At 47.2% G+C, this 22,115-nt stretch overlaps 1 protein-coding gene across 1 annotated transcript in view; it reads right to left on the bottom strand.

Annotated features, from left to right (window-relative positions):
- Positions 1-22,115, bottom strand: part of LOC116987910 (interleukin-12 subunit beta-like) — a 33,759-nt gene that overhangs the window by 3,587 nt on the left and 8,057 nt on the right. Inside the window, exons 2-6 of the mRNA XM_033044265.1 lie at positions 15,641-15,722; positions 10,709-10,945; positions 4,884-4,974; positions 2,977-3,173; positions 1,010-1,167 (exon numbers count right to left, since the gene is read on the bottom strand). Coding sequence (XP_032900156.1) covers positions 1,010-1,167; positions 2,977-3,173; positions 4,884-4,974; positions 10,709-10,945; positions 15,641-15,722 — 765 coding nt within the window. The remainder of the gene's footprint in view (positions 1-1,009; positions 1,168-2,976; positions 3,174-4,883; positions 4,975-10,708; positions 10,946-15,640; positions 15,723-22,115) is intronic.

Raw genomic sequence — 22,115 nt, 5'->3', positions numbered from 1 at the left:
CAGGTCAGGCCGCAGCTCTGGAGAAAAGGAAGAGGTGACGTTTCGGGTGATCAGGGATGTATTGCTGAGGCTTTAGAAAGACCTCATTTGAAGTATTGGAGAGGATCCAGAGGAGGTTTACGAGAATAATCCCAGCAATGGTTGTGTTAACATATGATGAGCGTTTGACGGCACTGGGCCTGTACTCGCTGGAGTTTAGAAGGATGATGGGGAATCTCTTAAACGGAAATGTCTGAATGGAACGGGTGTGGAGAGGATGTTTCCACTTGTGGGAGAGTCTAGGACCAGAGGGCAGAGCCTCAGAGTCAAATGATGTACCTTTAGGAAGGAGGTGAGAAGGAATTTCTTCAGTCAGAGGGTGGTGAATCTGGATATTTTTAAGGTTGAGATTAACATATATTCTCGATTACTAAAGGTGCCAGGGGGTTTGGGGAGAAGGCAGGAGAATGGGATTGAGAGGGAAAGGGACAGTCGATCAGCCATGATTGAATGGCTGTGTAGACGATGGGCCGAATGGCCTAATTCTGCTTCTGGAACGAATGAACTTATGAAACAAGGAGCTGCAGATGCTGGCTTACAAATAAAAACCACACAAAATGCTGGAGTAACCCAGCAAGCCGGGCAGCACCTCTGGAGAAGATGGACGTGATGTTTCTGGTCGAAGTCCTTCTTCAGACTGGCTTGAAGAAGGGACTTGACCCAAAACAATCCAAGTTGTCCTGAGATGCTGCCTGACCTGCTGAGTTTTTCTTGCACTTTCTTGTGTATCGACCAGCGAGTGCAGCTCTTTGTTTCAACGCATCGAACTACCCGCTCACTGAAGTCTGAAGAATGAAGATTTGGTGAGGAGAGGCGAGAGATATTCAGGTGAGTTTAGTTTATGGTCACGTTACCGAGTTTCAGTGAAAAGCTTTTGATGTGGAGAGACAATACATGATGACAATCGAGCCATTTACAGAGTACAGATACATGATAAGGGAATAACGATGAGGGGATACGGTGTTCCTACCTTGCATTTCCTGTTATTCTTGTTGGGTTTGCTCTCGACATCGAAGGCCAGAGGAAAGTAGGAGTAGGGTTTGATCCAGTTCTGGGGATAACTCCAGGAGACGATGAACTTTTTTTGTTTCGGCTCGACCGACAATAACTGAGGATGATCTGGCTTCACTGTTGCAGGAAAAGAGGGTTTAGGTTTGTTATTGTCACGTACCGACCGAGGTGCAGTGAAAAGCCTTGTTATGCATGGCCTTTGATCAAATCACATAGGTTCAGTTTAATTTAGTGTAGTTTAGAGATAGAGCACAGAAACAGGCCCTTCGGCCCACTGAGTCCGTGCCGACCAGCGATCCCTATCCTTGGGATTAACATTAACACTATCCTACCCACACTAGGGCAATGAACAATTACGCCAAGCTAAGTGAGATAGATCAGCCATGTGTAGGAAGGGACTGCAGATAGACACAAAATGCTGGAGAAACTCAGCGGATGAGGCAGCATCTATGGGGAGAAGGAATTGGCGACGTTTCGGGTCGAGACCCTTCTTCAGACTGATGTCAGGGGAGGGGGTGGGACAAAGATAGAATGTAGGCGGAGAGTAAGACTAGTGGGAGAACTGGGAAAGGGTTGGCGATGTAGAGAGAAAGCAAGTGCTATCTAAAGTTAGAGAAGTCAATGTTCATACCGCTGGGGTGTAAACTACCCAAGCGAAATATGAGGTGCTGTTCCTCCAATTTGCGCTGGGTCTCACTCTGACAATGGAGGAGCCCAGGACAGAAAGGTCAGATTGGGAATGGGAGGGGGAGTTGAAGTGCTGAGCCACCAGGAGATCAGGTACATTAAGACGGACTGAGCGGAGGTGTTCAGCAAAGCGATCGCCAAGCCTGCGCTTGGTCTCGCCGATGTAGAGAAGTTGACACCTGGAACAGTGGATACAGCAGATGAGGTTGGAGGAGGTGCAGGTGAACCTCTGCCTCACCTGGAAAGACTGCTTGGATCCTTGGACGGAGTCAAGGGGGTCAGTAAAGGGACAGGTGTTGCATCTCCTGCAGTTGCAAGGGAAGTACCAGGGGAAGGGGTGGGGTGGGTGGGAAGGGACGATTTGACCAGGGAGTTTCGGAGGGAACGCTCTCTGCAGAATGGGGTCGAGATGGGAAGATGTGGCCAGTGGTGGGGGTCCCGTTGGAGGTGGCAAAAATGTTAGAGGATTAAATGCTGTATGCAAAGGCTAATGGGGTGATGGGGTGGAAGGTGAGGACAAGGGGACTCTGTCCTTGTTACGAATGGGGAGAGGGGGAGTAAGAGCCGAGCTGCAAATGACTCATTACCAATCTTTTATTATTCATATTTGGAATCATTGGTGAAGCCAACAAGTATTAATCTTCAGGCATCCTCCACCCTCTGTAAAAATAACTTGTCCCGCACATCTCCTCTAAACTTTGCCCCATTACTTTAAAGCTACGCCCCTTAGTATTTGGCATCGGTGATCGTTTCGCTGAACGCCTCCACTCAGTTTGCCTAAACCTCCCTGATCTCCCGGTGGCTCAACACTTTAACTCCCCCTCCCATTCCCAATCTGACCTTTCTGTCCTGGGCCTCCTCCATTGTCAGAGTGAGGCCCACCGCAAATTGGAGGAACAGCACCTCATATTTCGCTTGGGTAGTTTACACCCCAGCGGTATGAACATTGACTTCTCTAACTTCAAGCAGCCCTTGCTTTCCCTCTCCCTCCATCCCCTCCCCCTTCCCAGTTCTCCCACCAGTCTTACTGTCTCCGACTGCATTTTATCTCTGTCCCGCCCACTCCCTTGACATCAGTCTGAAGAAGGGTCTCGACCCGAAAAGTCACCTATTCCTTCTCTCCAGAGATGCTGCCTGTCCCGCTGAGTTACTCCAGCTTTTTGTGTCTACCTTTGAGCTTGTACAGAGTCTGCTAGTGTCCATTCACGACCAACATCAATTAATTGCAAAGTGTCTCACCGATATCACCCACATAGAAGGTCGTTTGAAGGCTCTGGTACGAGACACTGGTTACGGCCTCCACAATAAAGGTGATGGGATCGTATTCCTCTGCGTAAGGGGAGTAGTCATCCTCGGAAAAATTGAGGTGGTGCTCGGTGCCAGAGCTGGAGTAGTTTAAATGACGGTAGGAACATTCCGACACAACTCCGGAATTCCTGGGAATAGAGAGAAACAGGCCCGCTCAACAAAGTGAACACTTGACAACGGCAGCAGTCCTCATTGAAACGTACAAAATAATGAAAGGCATAGAAACATAGAAAATAGGTGCAGGTGTAGGCCATTCGGCCCTTCGAGCCAGCACCACCATTCAATGTGATCATGGCTGATCATCCACAATCAGTACCCTGTTCCTGCCTTCTCTCCCTGATCCCTTTAGCCACAAGGGCCACATCTAACTCCCTCTTAAATATAGCCAATGAACTGGCCTCCACTACCTTCTGTGGCAGAGAGTTCCAGAGATTCACCACTCTCTGTGTGAAAAATGTTTTTCTCATCTTGGTCCTAAAGGATTTGCCCTTTATCCTTAAACTGTGACCCCTTGTCCTGGACTTCCCCAACATCGGGAACAATCTTCCGGCATCTAGCCTGTCCAGCCCGTTAAGAATTTTGTAAGTTTCTATAAGATCCCCCCTCAATCTTCTAAATTCTAGCGAGTATATCCCTTGATTCCGTTGGCACAGATAGAGTGGATGTGGAGAGGATGTTTCCACTAGTGGGAGCGTCCAGGACTGGAGGTCACAGCCTCAGAATTAAAGTGCGCTCTTGTAGAAAGGAGGTGAGGAGGATCTTATTTAGTCAGAGGGTAGTTAATCTGTGGAACTCATTGCCGCAGAGTGCTGTGGAGGCTAAGACAGTGGATATTTTTGAGAGGTACCGAAAAGTTAAAAACTTTTGTTGCGTCCTAACCAGCCAGCGGAAAGACAACACATGATTACAATCGAGCCATCCACAGTGTACAGATACATGATAAGGGAATTCTATGATACTACTGTTAGTGTATTATGGATGAATGAATGAATTCTCACATGTGACAAGTCACAATGATATTCGTTGTTTTGCATACCCATACCCAAGTATCCCGTTTTACCCAAACCGTCTAAAACACATTCCATTTGTGGTCCCCTTAGTCTTTTGATTATATTCAGGTTTTACATAGAGAAACAATCATAGGAATGGCACAGCAGGTCAGGCTGCAACTCTGGAGAGAAGGAACAGGATACTTTTCGGGTCGAGACCCTTCTTCAGACTGAGAGCCAGTGGAGGGGTAAACGAGAGATGTCAAAGGGTGAGGTGTGAAGACGAGAGATCAAAAGGGACGATGTGAAGGAAAATGTAGGATAGATCATTGTTAGCTAAGGGAAGGTGACAACGAGGCATACTGAGTATTATTCAATCAGGAGGACAGTCAGACTGGTCGGAGAACTAGGATGGGGGAGGGATGGAGAGAGAGGGAAAGCACGGGACACTTGAAGTTAGAGAAGTCAATGTTCATACTGCTGGGCAATAGGCTGCCCAAGCAAAATGTGAGATGTTAATGGTCTCAGGGGTCATGGGGAGAAGGTAGGAGAAAGGGTTGAGGAGGGAGAGATAGATCAGCCATGATTGAATGGCGGAGTAGACTTGATGGACCAAATGGCAGATTCTGCTCCTATCACCTTAGATTCCTCCAATATGCGTTGGGCCTCACTCTGACAGTGGAAGAGGCCCAGGACAGAAAGGTCAGTGTGGGAATGGTGAGGGGGTGTTAATGTGTGTGGTACCAGACGCGGGAGCTGGCAATGAATTGTAAAACTGCAGGAGTGGAGCTGATAGCAGTGGGAAGGATGGTGTTGTGCGGAAAGGCAAAGCAAGATGACAACTCTTACCTTCTGCAGTACCTCACTTTGAAGAAGGCTGGGCCGTGAGTTTGCCATGAACAGGTAATGAGACCTGCGAACGTTCTTGTACCACATTGCACTGGGGAGGTTAAAGAGACACAAGCTGTTCACATCTGATATATCCCAGCATAGATTTCCTTCCTGTTTACCATGTGGTTCAGGGAGATTTTTGATAAAGTTACGGAAACAGGCCCTTTGGCCCAGCGCCATACCAAGCAAGACGCCCCATCTTTTTCAGTTTCGTTTGAAGATACAGGCCCTTCAGCCCACCGAGTCTGCACCAATAATCCATTCCAGAGCATTAACACTATCCTGCACACACTAGGGACAATCTTACATTTATACCAAGCCAATTAATCTACAAACCTGCACGTCTTTGTAGTGTGGGATGAAACCAAAGGTCTTGGAAAAAGCCCATGCAGGTCACAGGGCAAACGTACAAACTCCATACAGACAGCACCTGTAGTCAGGATCGAACCCGGGACCCCAATCTCAGGTGGTGTAAGGCAGCAACTCTACCGCTGCGCCACTGTACTGCCACAATGGGTGGCACAGTAGTGTAGCTGGTGGAGCCACTGCCTCACAGGTGCTGCCTGTACGGAGTTTGCACGTTCTCCATGTGACCGCGTGGGTTTTGCTCCTGGTGCTCCGGTTTCCTCCCACATCCCAAAGACGCAGAGGGTTTGCAGGTCAATTGGCCCTAGGGTTAAAGTTGCAGGTTAAGGGTGTCAGGGGTTATGCGGAGAATGAGGATGAGAGGGAAAGATAGATCAGCTGTGATTGGATGACAGAGTAGACATTAGGCCTAATTCTGTTCCGAGAACGTATGAACTTATCAACTTTGCAAATTGCATCCTAGTGTGTAGGGAGTGAACGAGAAAGTGGGATAACACGAGTGTGAATAGTTGTATTGGTATTTATACCTCACGCTGCCTCGGCAAGTCCAGCAGCATCATCAAGGACCAGTCGCACCCCGGCCACTCCCTCTTGTCCCCTCTCACATCAGGCAAAAGGTACAAAAGTGTGAAAACACACACCTCCAGATTCAGGGACACCATCTTCCCAGGTATTATCAGGCAACTGAAGCATCCGACCACAACCAGAGAGCAGTGCTGATCTACGATCTACTTCTTTGGTGACCCTCAGACTATCCTTGATCGGACTTTGCTGGCTTTACCTTGCACTAAACGTTATTCCCTTATCGTGTTTAGTTTAGTTTAGTTTAGTTTTGGGATTCGCCGCGGAAATAGGCCCTTCGGCCCACTGAGTCCACACCGGCCAGCATTCCCCGCACATTAACACTATCCACACACACGTACTAGGGACAATTTACACTTGTACCAAGTATACAAACCCAAGCCAATAAACCTGCAAATCTGTACGTCTTTAGAGTGTGGGAGAAAACTGAAGGTCTCGGAGTAAATCCATGCAGGTCACGGGGAGAACGCACAAACTCTGTACAGATAGCACCCGCAGTCGGGATCACTGTATCTCGGTACACAATTAACTAAACTGAACTGTACGGGGTGATCGATGGTCAGCATGGAGTCGATGGACCGAAGGGCCCGTTTCCACGCTGTTTGTATAAACTAAAATCAACTGCCAGTGCTCTATAACTACACACTGAGCAACAGTAACCACAGACTTAGTCAGCAACAAGCCACTGTAGACATTGTGTAAGGTTGCACTCTGTACTTCAGCTTGCTATTAAGTTTTGGTTCCTAATGTGACTGATAACACATTGTATATATACTGTAGTTAATTGTGTATTTATTTGTCGTGCAGTTGCTTTATTGTGTCTGTAAAGATACAGAAAGTAAGAATTTCATGGTGCCTTTGACAATCAAATACTCATGACTCTATGGTGATAATAAAGAATGCTAAAGAATAGTATGCTTGCTTTCACAGGTCGAGGCATTGAGCATAAGACGCAGGAAGTCATGATGCATCTTTATAGGACGTTGGTTTGGCCGCATTTGGAGTATTGCGTGCAGTTCTGGTCACCCCAGTACAGGAAGGATGTGGAGGCTTTTGGAAAGGGTGCAGAGGAGGTTTACCAGAATGATGACGGGATTAGGGGGTATTAGTTATTAGAAGGTGTTAGAAGGTTGGACGGGCTTTGATTGTTTTCTCTGGAACGTAGGAGGCTGAGGGGAGAGCTGGCAGGAGAGGATGTTTCCACTAGGCAACAGAGGCAGGCACAGGCACAATGAATGGCGGTGCTGGCTCGAAGGGCCGAATGGCCTCCTCCTGCACCTATTTTCTATTTCTATATTAGTGGGAGAGTCTAGGACCAGAGGTCAGAGCCTCAGAATTAGACGTTCTTTTGAGGAGAGATTTCTTTAGAGGGTGGTGAATCTGTGGAATTCTTTGCCACAGAAGGCGGTGGTGGCCAAGTCAGTGGATATATATGTAAGGCAGAGATATGTGTAAGAAGGAACTGCAGATGCAGGTTTAAACCAAAGATAGACGCAAAAAGCTAGAGTAACTCAGCAGGCCAGGCAGCATCTCTGTAGAGAAGGAATGGGTGACGTTTCGGGTCGAGACCCTTCTTTAAGGCAGAGATAGATCCATTCTTGATTAGTGCATCTGTCAGGGGTTACGGGGAGATGGCAGCAGAGATAGATCAGCCATGATTGAACGGTGGAGTAGACTTGATGGGCCAAATGGTCTAATCCTGCTCCTATCACGTATGATCTTATGATAATATGATGAGAGGAATAATTAGGATAGATAGTGAGAACATTCCTCCCAGTGTGGAAATGTCCAATGCCAGTGGGTCTAACTACAAGGTGAGAAGGAGGAAGGTTAATGAACATGTGCAGGATTAGCTTTCAACACAGAGGGTGGTATAAGGGGGGCCTGGAACGCGTTGCCAGGGGTGGCGGTGGAGGCAGATACAATAGTGACGTTTAAGAATCTTTTGGATAGACACATGGAAGTGCAGGCAATAGAGGGACATGGATCATGTACAGGCAGATGAGAAGAGTTTAACATGGCATCATGTTCAGCACTAATATATTGTGGGCTGAAAGGCCTGTTCCTGTGGTGTACAGTTTTATGTTCTATGTTCATGGGTTCATAAGTGATAGCAGCAGAATTAGGCCATTCGGCCCATTGAGCCTACTCCGCCATTCGATCATGGCTGATCTATCTTTCCCTCTCAACCCCATTACATAGAAACATAGAAAATAGGTGCAGGAGTAGGCCATTTGGCCCTTCGAGCCTGCACCGCCATTCAATATGATCATGGCTGATCATCTAACTCAGTATCCTGTACCTGCCTTCTCTCCATACCCCCTGATCCCTTTAGCCACAAGGGCCACATCTAACTCCCTCTTAAATATAGCCAATGAACTGGCCTCAACTACCTTCTGTGGCAGAGAATTCCAGAGATTCACCACTCTCTGTGTGGAAACAGTATGGGTGTCGGGGGTTGTGGGGAGAAGGCAGGAGAATGGGGTTCACGAGGGAGAGATAGATCAGCCATGAATGAATGGTGGAGAAGACTTGATGGGCCGAATGGTCTAATTCTGCTCCTATCACTGATGACATAACCTTCATCATCCACAATAATCACTGCATTTACTTGGCTAAACTACTCTGACAGTACTTCATAAACTCAAACTCAAGGGCATGCAAGTGTATGGAAGTCTAGCATCTGCAGCTTTAAATCCCGCACTTGTCTTGCCTTTACAGATTTACGTTTATTATTGTCACAGATACATTTAGTTCAAACTCAAGTGCAATGGATAGAGCAAAGGGGAAGATACAGATTACTGGATATAGTTGTCAGCTTTGTAGTACTTATAGAGTCCCCCAGTGTGGAAACAGGCCCACACGCCAACATGTCCCATCTACACCAGTTCCACTAGCCTGCATTTGGCCTGTGTTCCTCTAAACCTGTTCTTCTACAAAGTCTAATGTCCTCAGTGGGGTAAAGGTGAATCGGATTGGACCCCAACTTAAGGAAGGACCCCTCATAAGCCTGATAACGGAGGGGAGGAAAATGTTCTTGAGCCTGGCGGTGTCACCTTTCAACCTCCTGTATCTTCTGCCCGACAAAAGCAGGGGGAAAAGGAACGACCAGGGTGGAACAAGTCTCTGAGTACGTTGACTACTTTAGCAAGGCAGCATGGTGTAGTTTAGTTTAGTTCCGTTTAGATTAGAGACACAGCGCGGAAACGGGCCCTTCGGCCCACCGAGTCCGTGCCGACCAGCGATCCCCGCACATTAGCACTATCCTCCACACACTGGGGACAATTTACATTTATACCAAACCAATTAAACTACAAGCCCCATGCGCCTTTGGAGTGTGGGAAGAAATCGAAGATCTCGGAGGAAACCCACGCAGGGCACGGGGAGAATGTACAGACTCCGTACAGACAGCACCCATAGATGGAGATTGTGTAGATGGAGTCAATGGTGGGATGGCTGGTCTGTGTGATGGACTGGGCTACATCTACAACTATACAATTTCTTGTGTTCTTGGGCAGAGCTGACCCCACACCTAGCTGTGATGCAACCTGATGGTAAACATTCTATGGTGCGCCAAGTTTGTCAATGCTACAGGTGACTTCCTCAATCTACGCAGTCAAGTAGAGGTGTTGGTTAAAGCATGTCCCCAGCAACTCTCACCAACTTCTACAGATGCGCCAGAGACAGCATTTTATCGGGATGCATTACAGCACGGTTTGGGAACAGCTCCATCCAAGACCGCAAGAAATTGCAGCGAATTGTGGACGCAGCCCAGACCATCACCCAAACCAACCTCCCTTCTATTGATTCCATCTACACCTCACGCTGCCTCGGCAAGGCCAGCAGCATCATCAAGGACCAGTCTCACCCCGGCCACTCCCTCTTCTTCCCTCTCCCATCGGGCAAAAGGTACAGAAGTGTGAAAACGCACACCTCCAGATTCAGGGACAATTTCTTCCCAGCTGTTATCAGGCAACTGAATCATCCTACCACAACTAGGGAGCAGTCCTGAACTACTATCTACCTCTTTGATGACCTTTGGACTCTGCTTGATCGGACTTTACTGGCTTTACCTTGCACTAAACGTTCTTCCTTTCTCATGTATGTATACACTGTAAATGGCTCGATTGTAATCATGTATTGCTGTTCGGCTGACTGGTTAGCACGCAACAAAAGCTTCTCACTATACCGTGACAATAAGCTGAACGAAACTGAAACTGAATCTGTAACTTGCATGTGTAGGAGGGAACTGCAGATATTGGTTTAAACTGAAGATAGGCACAAAATGCTGGAGTAACTCAGCGGGGCTGGCAGCATCGCTGGAGAGAAGGAATGGGTGAAGTTTCGGGTTGAGACCCTAATTCGGACTGAAGAAGGGAAAACGTGCAAATGTTCCCAATGTTGGGCGAGTCCAGAACCAGGAGCCACATTCTTAGAATAAAAGGGAAGCCATTTCAGACTGAGGTGAGAAAAAACGTTTTCACCCAGAGATTTGTGAATTTATGGAATTCCCTGCCACGGAGGGCAGTGGAGGCCAAGTCACTGGATGGATTTAAGAGAGAGTTAGATAGAGCTCTAGGAGCTAGTAGAGTCAAGGGATATGGGGAGAAGGCAGGCACGGGTTATTGATTGGGGCCGATCAGCCATGATCACAATGAATGGCGGTGCTGGCTCGAAGGGCCGAATGGCCTCCTCCTACACCTATTTTCTATGTTTCTATGTTTCTATGTCACCCATTCCTCCTCTCCAGAGATGCTGCCGGTCCCGCTGAGTTACTACAGCATTTTCTGTCTATCTTTGGCTGAGGCTTGCATGGTTTCCCAACTGCGGCTCACCTTGCTTGGACTGAAAGATGGGTGACTGGTCTTCCTCGCTGATCACCAGGTAGGTGTGCTTCACCAAGCTGCCGTTCTGCCAGCAGGTATAGTTGCCGGCCTCCGGCTGGTCCACGTTCTCCAGGACGAGGTGCCCGGACGTCTGCAGTGTCTCACCATCCATCTTCCAGCTGACGTTCATGTCCGAAGACCCTTTGCAGTCGACACTGAAGACCCTCGTCCGTTTCACAACGCTCACTGCGATCACAGAGATAAGAGTCAGCTACGTATCCAGCACGGTGGCGCAGCGTTAGAGTTGCTGCCTCACAGCGCCAGAAACCCGGTTCAATCCTGACTACGGGTGCTGTCTGTATGGAGTTTGTACGATCTCCGAGATTTTCCCGGGGATTTCCGGTTTCCTCCCACACTCTAAAGACGTGCATGTTTGCAGGTTAATTGGCTTCGGTAAAATTGTAAATTGTCCCCAGTGTGTGTGTCAAACCCATGGACTCCTCAGATTTGAGGTACTTGAGTGAGGTGATATGGGAGACCCTGCCTGCCCCTCACGAAGATGTGACGGATCCCTTAGTACAATGTAACGTTATGGGAAGGTGTCTAAATGGATGGGAGAATGGAATTTATCGTTGGGCTGGCAGACACTTGATGGGCCAATTGGCCTCCTATGTCATAAAGTCATAAGGTCATACGTGATAGGAGTACAATTAGGCCATTTGGCCCATGAAGCCTACACCATTCAATCATGGCTGATCTATCCCTCCTTCCAAACCCCATTCTCCTGTCTTAGAAACATAGAAACATAGAAATTAGGTGCAGGAGTAGGCCATTCGGCCCTTCGAGCCTGCACCGCCATTCAATATGATCATGGCTGATCATCCAACTCAGTATCCCGTACCTGCCTTCTCTCCATACCCTCTGATCCCCTTAGCCACAAGGGCCACATCTAACTCCCTCTTAAATATAGCCAATGAACTGGCCTCAACTACCCTCTGTGGCAGGGAGTTCCAGAGATTCACCACTCTCTGTGTGAAAAAAGTTCTTCTCATCTCGGTTTTAAAGGATTTCCCCCTTATCCTTAAGCTGTGACCCCTTGTTCTGGACTTCCCCAACATCGGGAGCAATCTTCCTGCATCTAGCCTGTCCAACCCCTTAAGAATTTTGTAAGTTTCTATAAGATCTCAATCTCCTAAATTCTAGAGAGTATAAACCAAGTCTATCCAGTCTTTCTTCATAAGACAGTCCTGACATCCCAGGATGTCTTCTCCCCATAACCTCTGACACCCGTACTAATCAAGAATCTATTTATTTCTTGCCTTAAAAATATCCACTGACTTGGCCTCCACAGCCTTCTGTGGCAAAGAATTCCACAGATTCACCACCCTCTGACTAAAGAAGTTCCTCCTCATTTCCTTCCTAAAAAAAACATCATTTACTTCTGAGGCTGTGACCTCCAGTCATAGATTCTCCCACTAGTGGAAACAACCACTCCACATCCAATCTATCCAAGCCTTGCTATTATGGCTGGCATAGATAGGTACAGCGTAGAATCAGGCCCTTTGGCCCATCGCATCCATACTGACCATCAGGCTGAGAGATGCGATCCAACTTAGGGTATAAGATCAATTTACAATTTACCGAAAGCCAATTGACCTAAAAACCTGAATTCTTTAGTGTGATAGGTCTATATTTTAGACTTTAGGAATACAGCAGGGAAGAATCCTCTTTGGCCCATCGAGTGCACACCAACCAGTGATCACTCTGTACACTACCACCACCCTACAAACTTGGGACAATTTACAATTTTTACCAAACCCAATTACCCTACAAGCCTGCACGTCTCTGGAGTGTGGGAGGAAACCGGAGAACCCGGGGAAAACATTCGCAGGTCACGGGGAGAACGTGCAAACTCCGTCCTGACAGCACCCGTAGTCAGAATTGAACCCGGGTCACTGGCGCTGTAAGGCAGCAGCTCTACCACCTAGTTGGTGAGAGGATGGTGATCGAAGATAGACGATGCATTTTCATGTGATATAAAGATGTAAACTATCTTCACTTCAGAGGGGAATCTGCTGTCTCTGGAGCTGGAGGGGAATTTTACTGGAATTGAAACATCTTTACGTCAAGTCACGTGCAAGTTAACAAAAACCAAGAAAGTTATTTAGTCAGAGGGTAGTTAATCTGTGGAACTCGTTGCCCCAGAGGGATGTGGAGGCCAAGTCAGTAGATATTTTTAAGGCGGAGATAGACAGATTCATGATTAGAGCGGGTGTCAAGGGTTATGGGGCGAAGGCAGGAAAATGGGATTAGGAGGAGGGAGGTCAGCCACGATTGAATGGAGGAGTGGACTCGATGGGCTGAATGGCCTAATTCTGCTCCTATAACTTGTGAACATGTAAACTTGTTATGGGAGTGGCCACACTCCAAGGACGTACATGCTTGTTGGTTAATTGGCTTGGTAAAATTGTAAATTGTCCCTAGTGTGCGTAGGATAGTGTTAATATGCAGGGATCGCTAGTCTCTGACGTCATGTTAGGCACAGTCATTGTGGGCCGAAGGGCCTGCCCTTGTGCTGTACTGTACTGTGAAGTATAACTGGGCGGCATGGTGGCACAGCGTTAGGGGTACAGCCCACCAGCACTGACAGTGTCAGAGACCTGGGTTTGACCTGGGCCACCGGAAACTGGAGGAGCAGCACCTCGTATTCCGCTTGGGCGGTCTGCACCCTAGCGGCATAAACATTGACTTCTCCAATTTCCGGTAGCCCTTGCTGTCTCCTCCCCTTCTCAGCTCTCCCTCAGCCCTCGGGCTCCTCCTCTTCCTTTCTCCTTTCTTCTCCCCCCCACCCTACATCAGTCTGAAGAAGGGTTTTGGCCCGAAATGTTGCATATTTCCTTCGCTCCATAGAAGCTGCTGCACCCGCTGAGTTTCTCCAGCACTTTTGTCTACCCTGGGTTTGACCCTCTCTATGGGTGCTTGTCTGTACGGAGTTTGCACGTTCTCCCCGTGACCAACGCGAGTTTTACCCAAGATCTTCGGTTTCCGCCCACACTCACAATAGGTTAATTGGCTTGGTGTAAATGTTTTTAAAAAATTGTTAATGTAACATTGTCCCGGGTATATATCGAGTAGTGTTAATGTGCGGGGATCGCAGGTCGGTGCAGATTCGTTGGGCTGAAGGGCCTGTTTCCACACTGTATCTCTGAACTAGAGAGCGGTCCCGACATCAGTCCCGCCCTCACCTTGGTCGTCACTGTTTGTATCCCTTCATTATCACCGCTTCCACAGCCAACAAAGGACCATTGTGAGCTCCAACGTTCTTTGGTCATCGGCGCCTGATGTTTGGTCTGTACCTATTCACACCTCAAGTTTCCCTCTCTCCTGACTCTTCAGTCCGAAGAAGGGTCTCAAGCCGAGACGTTGCCTCTTCCTTTTCTCCGGAGATGCTGCCTGACCCACTGACTCATTGTGTCTAACTCTTACCTACCTCGTTGAACATTACTGGATTTTTGCACTAAAATGTTACCTTGCTATTGAGGCAGTGCAGCAAAGGCTCACCAGGTTAATCCCCGGGATGGCAGGACTGTCATAAGAGTAACGATTGGCAAGACTGGGCTTGTATTCACTGGAGTTTAGAAGAATGAGAGGGGATCTTATAGAAACATATAAAATTATAAAAGGACTGGGCAAGCTAGATGCAGGAATTTTTCCCCCCAATTTTGGGGGAGTCCAGAACCAGGGCTCGATGTCTTAGAATAAAAGGGAGGCCATTTAACACTGAGATGAGAAAAAAATTTTCACCCAGAGAGTTGTGAATTTGTGGAATTCTCTGCCACAGAGGGCAGTGAAGGCCAATTCACTGGATGAATTTAAAAGAGAATTAAATAGAGCTCTCGGGCCTAGTGGAGTCAAGGGATATGGGGAGAAGGCAGGCACGGGTTATTGATTGTAGATGATTAGCCATAATCACAATGAATGGCGATGCTGGCTCAAAGGGCCAAATGGCCTCCTCCTGCACCTCTTGTCTATATTTCTATGTTTAAACGTTGTACCTTTTATCCTGTATCTGTACATTGTGGATGGCTCGATTGTAATCAATTCACTGACTGTACAAGTTCATAAGTTCATTATGATAGGGGCAGAATTAGGCCATTTAGCCCATCAAGTCCACTCTATTCAATCTGAGCATCCTAGACAATACAGCTCACCCCCTCCAAGACACACTGGACCACGGGTGGAGCACCTTCAGCAACAGACTGGTTCCACCAAGGTGCAGCACAGATCACCACAGGATATCCTTCTTCCCTGTGGCTATCAAACTGTACAACTCCTCCCTTTCTGCCGTTGGGTAGACCGACTCTCCTTCCCCCCTCCCCGCCTCCCTCCCTCCCTCCCCCCTAAAAAAAAATCTATGCGCATCCACAATCCTTTTCACTCGTCACTTTAATTTCATGGACCTTGTGTTTTATGACCGTTGGCAGATCAACATTTCCCTCCATTGACGAACTGTACACCGCAAGGGTCAGGAAGCGAGCAGATAAGATCATCTCTGACCCCTCACACCCTGGCCACAAACTCTTTGAATCACTTCCCTCTGGAAGGTGATTCTGAACTGTCAAAGCTGCCACAGCCAGACATAAAAACAGCTTTTTTTTATGAATAGTAGCCAAAAATCTGTAGCCTCCTTTAGCTCTGGTATTTTATTTAATTCACATGTTTAATCAATAATGTTTTATTATTAACGTTTAATGTTTTATGTGTCATTCCTAACTGTCACTGTATGTCATGTTGTCACTTGCGGGCGGAGCACCAAGGCAAATTCCTTGTATGTGAATACTTGGCCAATGAACTTATTCATTCATTCAATTTCCCTCCAGAGATAAATAAAGTTCTACTGTATTATATCATGTCCTGAAGAACGGAGGCCGAGACACTTACGATTCTCTGGGTATCTGTCCAGCGCGGAGTATCGGCCCAACAGAGCGATGGAAATGAGAAGACGGAGGAGTACACAACACATCTAGAGGAGAGCAAGAGACAGAGACATCAACATCCTTTATTTCCACAGCAGTGCATAGTTAATAATAATAATAATAATATATTTTATTGTCATTGCACATGTGCAACGAGATTTGGTATGCAGCTTCCATCCGATGTCATAACATAAATAACTAATACAATTTGGATTTAGATACCCCGAGAACATGGATTGTAAAAAGAACCGTAAAACAGTCAAAACAGTTCAAACAGACTAAAGTGCAGATGTGTCTGTGTGACGTGACCATCCGAGGGAGACAGTCCAGGGGGGATGGGGGGCACTCAGCCGGGCCGGTTCAGAGCCGCTATAGCTCTGGGAATGAAGCTATTCCTGAGTCTGGAGGTTCGTGCGTAGAAGGCCTTGTAACGTCTGCTGGAGGGAAGTAGTTCGAACAGTCCGTTACAAGGGTGTGAGGAGTCTTTATGGATGCTGACGGCCTTCCTGAGGCACCGTGTGTGGTAGATGCCCTCCAGGTCTGGTATGTTCACAGTGGCGCAGCGGTGGAGTTGCTGCCTGACAGCGCCAGAGACCTGGCAGAAAACTGGAGCACCCAGAAAAAGTGCCTCATGGTGACAGGGAGAGCATGCGAACTCCACACAGACAGCACCCGAGGTCAGGATGGAACGTAGGTCTCTGGTGCTGTGAGGCAGCGGTTTAGTTTAGCTTAGTTTAGTTTAGTTTACATATACAGCACGGAAGCAGAACCATCAGCCCACAGAGTCCGTGCCGACACGTCATCACCCCGTACACGAGAAACATCCTGTACACTAGGAACAATTAACAATTTTACCGAAGCCAATTAACCTACAAACCTGTACGTCTTTGGAGTGTTAGAGGAAACTAGAGCACCCGGTGAAAATTAGGGCCAGCAAGGTAGAGTTGTTGCCTTGCAGCGCCAGAGACCTGGGGTCGATCTTTACTACGGGTGCTGTCTGTACGGTGTTTGTACGTTCTCCCCGTGACATGCGTGGGTTTTCTCCGGGCCCTCTGGTTTCCTCCTACACGCCAAAGGCATGCAGGCTAATTGGCTTCAGTAAAATTGTAAATTGTCCCTTGTGTGTAGGATAGTGTTAGCGTAGGGGGTGATCGCTGGTCGGTGCGGACCCGGTGGGCCGAAGGGCCTGTTTCCACGCTGTATCTCTAAAGTCGAAAGCTTTCATCACTATTCACCCCAACAAGTCTCACCAACTTCTAGAGATGCGCGCGTAGCATAATCAACGATGAGTCTCACCCCGGTCATTCCTTCTTCTCTAAATCTTTGTCTAAATGTGTCTTAAACGTTGTGATATTATCGGCATCAGCTACTTCCTCCGGCAGCTCATCCCATGCCCTTTACACCCTTTGTGTAAAAAAGTTGCCCCTCAGGATCCTATTTCTCCCCCTCTGCTTAAAGCTTACAATGCCGTGTACGACAGTGATCGCAACTTCTACTGAAGTCTGGATGGCCGTTGGCTCGCTAGGAGCTCATCCGCCCTTTGACAGGTCTTGTTTTTGGTCCTGCTGGGGGTCCACAGCCCCCTCCTCACCTGGCAAACCAGGTGGGGAAGACGGTTTAGTCGCCGACTATCCGACCATGGAGCGGGTAGCACGGGATTACATGGTACCCGTGGCGGGGAGAATTCCCACCCGACCTGCCCATCGGAAACCAGCACCACTGCGTCGCTAATGTTTTTAACGATTTAATAATAATAATGCTTAAACCTATGTCCTCTGGATTTAGATTTCCCAACTCTGGGTAAAAAACTGTGCATTTACCCAATCTATTCTATGATCTTGTATGTTGAGAATTGTGAAGCTAGAGGAGGGAATGCAGGTGACAGATGGATACAGGTGGGGTGGGGGGGTGAATGGGTGGACGTAGGGCGGAGATGAAAACCCTTTGTCCACCCAGGAGACTGAAGTGGGCCAGTTCTGGGTGACACAATGTGTGGTCCTCTGCTGTAGAGGTGCAGGGTAGGGACTGGTGCTCCGGTTTCCTCCCACACTCCAAAGACGTGCAGGCTTGTAGGTTAATTGGCTTCTGTAAAATTGTCCCCAGTGTTCAGGATAGAACTAGTGTATGGGTGATTGTTGGTTGGTGTGGACTCCAAGGGCCGAGGTGCCGGTTTCCATGCTGTATCTGTAATGTAAACTAAACCAAACCAAACCAAACCACACTCCAGACGGACAGGTTTGAAGAAGGGTCTCGACCCAAAACGCCCCCAATTCCTTCTCTCCAGAGATGGTGCCTCACCCGCTGAGTTTCTCCAGCATTTTGTGTCTACCTTCTACCTTCAACATATGCAGTTCTTTCTTAAACATAAAGGTTTGTAGATTAATTGGCTTGGTTTAAATGTAAAATTGTCCCTAGTGTGTGTAGGATAGTGTTAATGAGTGGGGATGGCTGATCGGCGGGTACTCGGTGGGTTAAAGGAGCTGTTTCGGCGCTGTATCTCTAATCTAAACTAAATTAAATTAAACTAAACTAAGAAGGTTAATTAAACTAAACTAAACTAAACTAAACTGAATATGCACACAAAACACATTGTCTTTTCCAACACATCAATGTTCTTTTTTGCATTTATTCTTTCCTTACATGTTTTTTTGGACAATAAGGTCATTTCAAGACCTCGGGAGTGTTTAGATTCATAAATAGTCCGGGCAGTGGGCAAATAAAATTTTCCGTTTTAAGAGCAGGGTCAAGAATCAAAGTTTGGACGTATGAGAGAGAGAGAGACTGATGTTGGTGGACAATAACTCCAGCCTCCCAGCTGGAGTAACTCAGCGGGTCAGGCAGCATCTCTGGACAATAGACAATCGACAATAGGTGCAGGAGTAGGCCGCTTGGCCCTTCGAGCCAGCACCGCCATTCACTGTGATCATGGCTGATCATCCCCAATCAGTACCCCGTTCCTGCCTTTTCCCCTCGACTCCGCTATCTCTAAGAGCTCTATCTAACTCTCTTGAAAGCATCCAGCAAACCGGCCTCCACTGCCTTCTGAGGCAGAGAATTCCACAGATTCATGACCCTCTGGGTGAAAAGGTTTTCCTCATCTCCGTTCTAAATGGCTTACCCCTTATTTTTAAACTCTGGTTCTGGTCTCCCCCAACATCGGGATCATGTTTCCTGCCTCTAGCGTGTCCAATTCTTAATAATCTTATATGTTTCAATAAGATCCACACTCATCCTTCTAAATTCCAGTGTATACAAGCCCAGCCACTCCATTCTTTCCATATGACAGTCCAGAGTTTAGAAGGATGTGGGGGGACTTCTTTGAAACTTACCGAATAGTGATAGCATGGATGTGGAGAGGATGTTTCCACTAGTGGGAGAGTCTAGGACCAGAGGTCAGAGCCTCAGAGTTAAAGGATGCACCTTTAGGAAGGAGATGAGGATGTGTCTATCTTCGGGGTAAACCGGCATCTGCAGTTCCTTGAGTCTGAAGAAGGGTCTAATCCCGAAACGACACGCACTCCTTCTCTCCGGAGATGCTGCCTGTCTCGCTGAATTAATCCAGCATTTTGTGTCTATCTTCGGTGGAAACCAGCACCTTCCTACACTACACTTGCCTGTGGTGTCCACCGCCCATCCTTACTTATAGAATGGGTGAAAGCACTTCACAGTCGTACCTATGAAACATAGTCACAACTGCATTGCAGGCAAATAGATATAGATTCAGATTCAGATTCACATTTATTGTCACATGCACCAATTAAGGTACAGTGATATTAGAGAGGACCATATACAGCTACCTCCCACACACAAGCAAAGAATGACTTGGCAACTTGGGGAAATTTGGCCACAATCTCAGTGGAGCAGCACAAGTCCCCCTGATATTATGTTCTCATCTCTGGAATTGAGAATGAATTTGCAACATGTGTTTGAACGACAAGATTGCGAGCAATTTTGGACCCCCTTTCTGAGGAAGGATGTGGCACTGGAGAGGGTTCAGAGGAGGTTCACCAAAATGATCCCAGCAATGAGTGGGTTAACATCTGATGAGCGTTTGTCGGCCAAGGGCCTGTACTCGCTGGAGTTTATCCAAGTCTACTCCGCCATTCAATCATGGCTGGTCTACCTGTCTCTCAAAACCCCATTCTCCTGCCTTCTCCCCATAACCCTGACACCCGTACTAATCAAGAATCTGTCAAAATCTGCTTTAAAAATTCCCAATGACATGGCCTCCACAGCCTTCAAGACAATTAACCTACAAACCTGTACGTCTTTGGAGAGTGGGAGGAGACCGAAGATCTCGGAGAAAACCCTCGTAGGTCATGTGGAGAACGTACAAACTCCGTGCAGAAAGCAATTAGGCTATTAGGCCCATCAAGTGTATTCAATCACGACTGATCTATCTCTCCTTCCTAACCCCATTCTCCTGCCTTCTCCACATAACCTCTTACACCCATACTAATCAAGAATCTATCTATCTCTGCCTTAAATATATCCACTGACCTGACCTCCACAGCCTTCTGTGGCAAAAAATTCCACAGATTCACCACCCTCTGACTAAAGAAATTCATCCTCACCTCCTTCCTAAAAGAATGTCCTTTAATCCTGAGGCTAAGACCTCTAGTCCTAGATTCTCCCACTAGTGGAAACATCCTCTCCACATCCACTCGATCCAAGCCTCTCACTATTCTTCTAAACTCCAGCGAGTGGAGGCCCAGCACCATCAAACGCTCTTGTAAACCTCCTCTGGACCCTCTCCAAAGCCAGCACATTCTTCATTAGATATGGTGCCCAAAATTGCTCACAATATTCCAAATGCGGCCTGACCAGCGCCTTAGAGGGCCTCAGCATTACATCCCTGTTTTTGTACACAAGCCCTCTCAAAATAAATGCTAGCATTGCGTTTGCTTTCTTTATTACCGATTCGACTTGAAGATTAATTTCTGGAAATGAGGTCTTAGTTATTATGTTCTGGTACCTACAACAGCTGCATTTATGGTATGTATCTCGGGAATATATGTGTGTAGGAAGGAACTGCGGTACTAGAAGATAGACACAAAGTGATGGAGTAACTCAGCGGGTCAGGCAGCATCTCTGGAGAGAAGGAATGGGTGACATTTTCAGGAGTCTGAAGAAGGGTCTCGACCCGAAATGTCACCTATTCCTTTTCTCCAGACATGCTTGCTGCCTGAGCCTCTGGGTTACTCCAGCTTTTTGTGTTTATCTCAGGATTATACTGCCTGTTCCTTGGTCCCCCAGTTTGCAAAACCCATTGGTAATGTGACGAATATTGTGCAAAAGTCTTGTGGGTCCACGAGAGATCCACCAGAGTCTAATTAATATATTTTGAGAGGCACAGTACATTCTAGAGAGCCGTCCTGACCTCCCATCTGCCTCACTGGAGACCTTGGAACTATCTTGAATCAGACTTCGTCGGACTTTATCTTGCACTAAACATTATACCCTTTAGCCTTCTATCTACACTGCGGACGGCTCAATAGTAATCATCTATAGTCTTTGCACTGGATAGAACACAACGACAAGCTTTTCACTGTACCTCGCTACATGTGACAATAGTAAACTAAACTAAACTAAATTAATTAATGATAATGAAGCTCAAATATGTAAGGTCTCAGTTGTCTCGCTGTAGAGCAGAAACATTTTACTGGATTGCCCGTTTGTGAGATTGAGGCCAATATCCAGCTTGTGCAGTTAGAATTTGACTTTTTAAGTTAAGAGATACAAAATATGGTTTTCGTGATGCAGCCTTATAGGGCTTTGTTTAGGCTGCGTTTGGTGCTTGTGTGCAGTTCTGGTCACCCCATTACAGGAAATATGTGGTGGCTTTGGAGAGGGTGTTTACCAGAATGCCACCTGGATTAGAGGGTTTCAGCTACGGGGAGACGTTGGATAGACTTGGATTGTTTTCTCTGGATCGTCGGAGGTTGAGGGGTGACTTGATAGAAGTAGGTAATATTATGAGAGGCATAGATAGGGTAGACAGTCAGAACCTTTTTCTCAGGGTGGAAATGTCCAACACCAGAGTGCATCGCCATCAGGTGAGAGGGGGAATGTTTAATGGAGACGTGAGGGGCAAGTTATTTACACAGAGGGTGGTGGGAGCCTGCAACACATTGCCAAGAATGGTGGCGGAGGCAGATGAGATAGTGGCATTTAAGAGATTTTTAGATTGGCACAAGGAAGTGCAGGGAATAGAGGGATATGGATCAGGTACAGGCAGATGAGATCTGTTCAACATGGTATTGCGATCGGCACTAACAGACAAGTGGTCAATAGCCTCAGAATTAAAGGACGTTCCTTTAGGAAGGAGATGACGAGGAGTTTCTTTAGTCAGAAGGTATTGAATCTGTGGAATTCATTGCCATGATCTGGGAGAAATCATGGCAATCATGTGTGTATGTGCGTGTGTGTGTGTGTGTGTG

The sequence above is a fragment of the Amblyraja radiata genome, chromosome 1 (genome assembly GCF_010909765.2).
Source record: "Amblyraja radiata isolate CabotCenter1 chromosome 1, sAmbRad1.1.pri, whole genome shotgun sequence".
NCBI classification, from domain to species: Eukaryota; Metazoa; Chordata; class Chondrichthyes; order Rajiformes; family Rajidae; genus Amblyraja; species Amblyraja radiata.
This window is presented reverse-complemented; position numbering and strand designations above follow the sequence as displayed.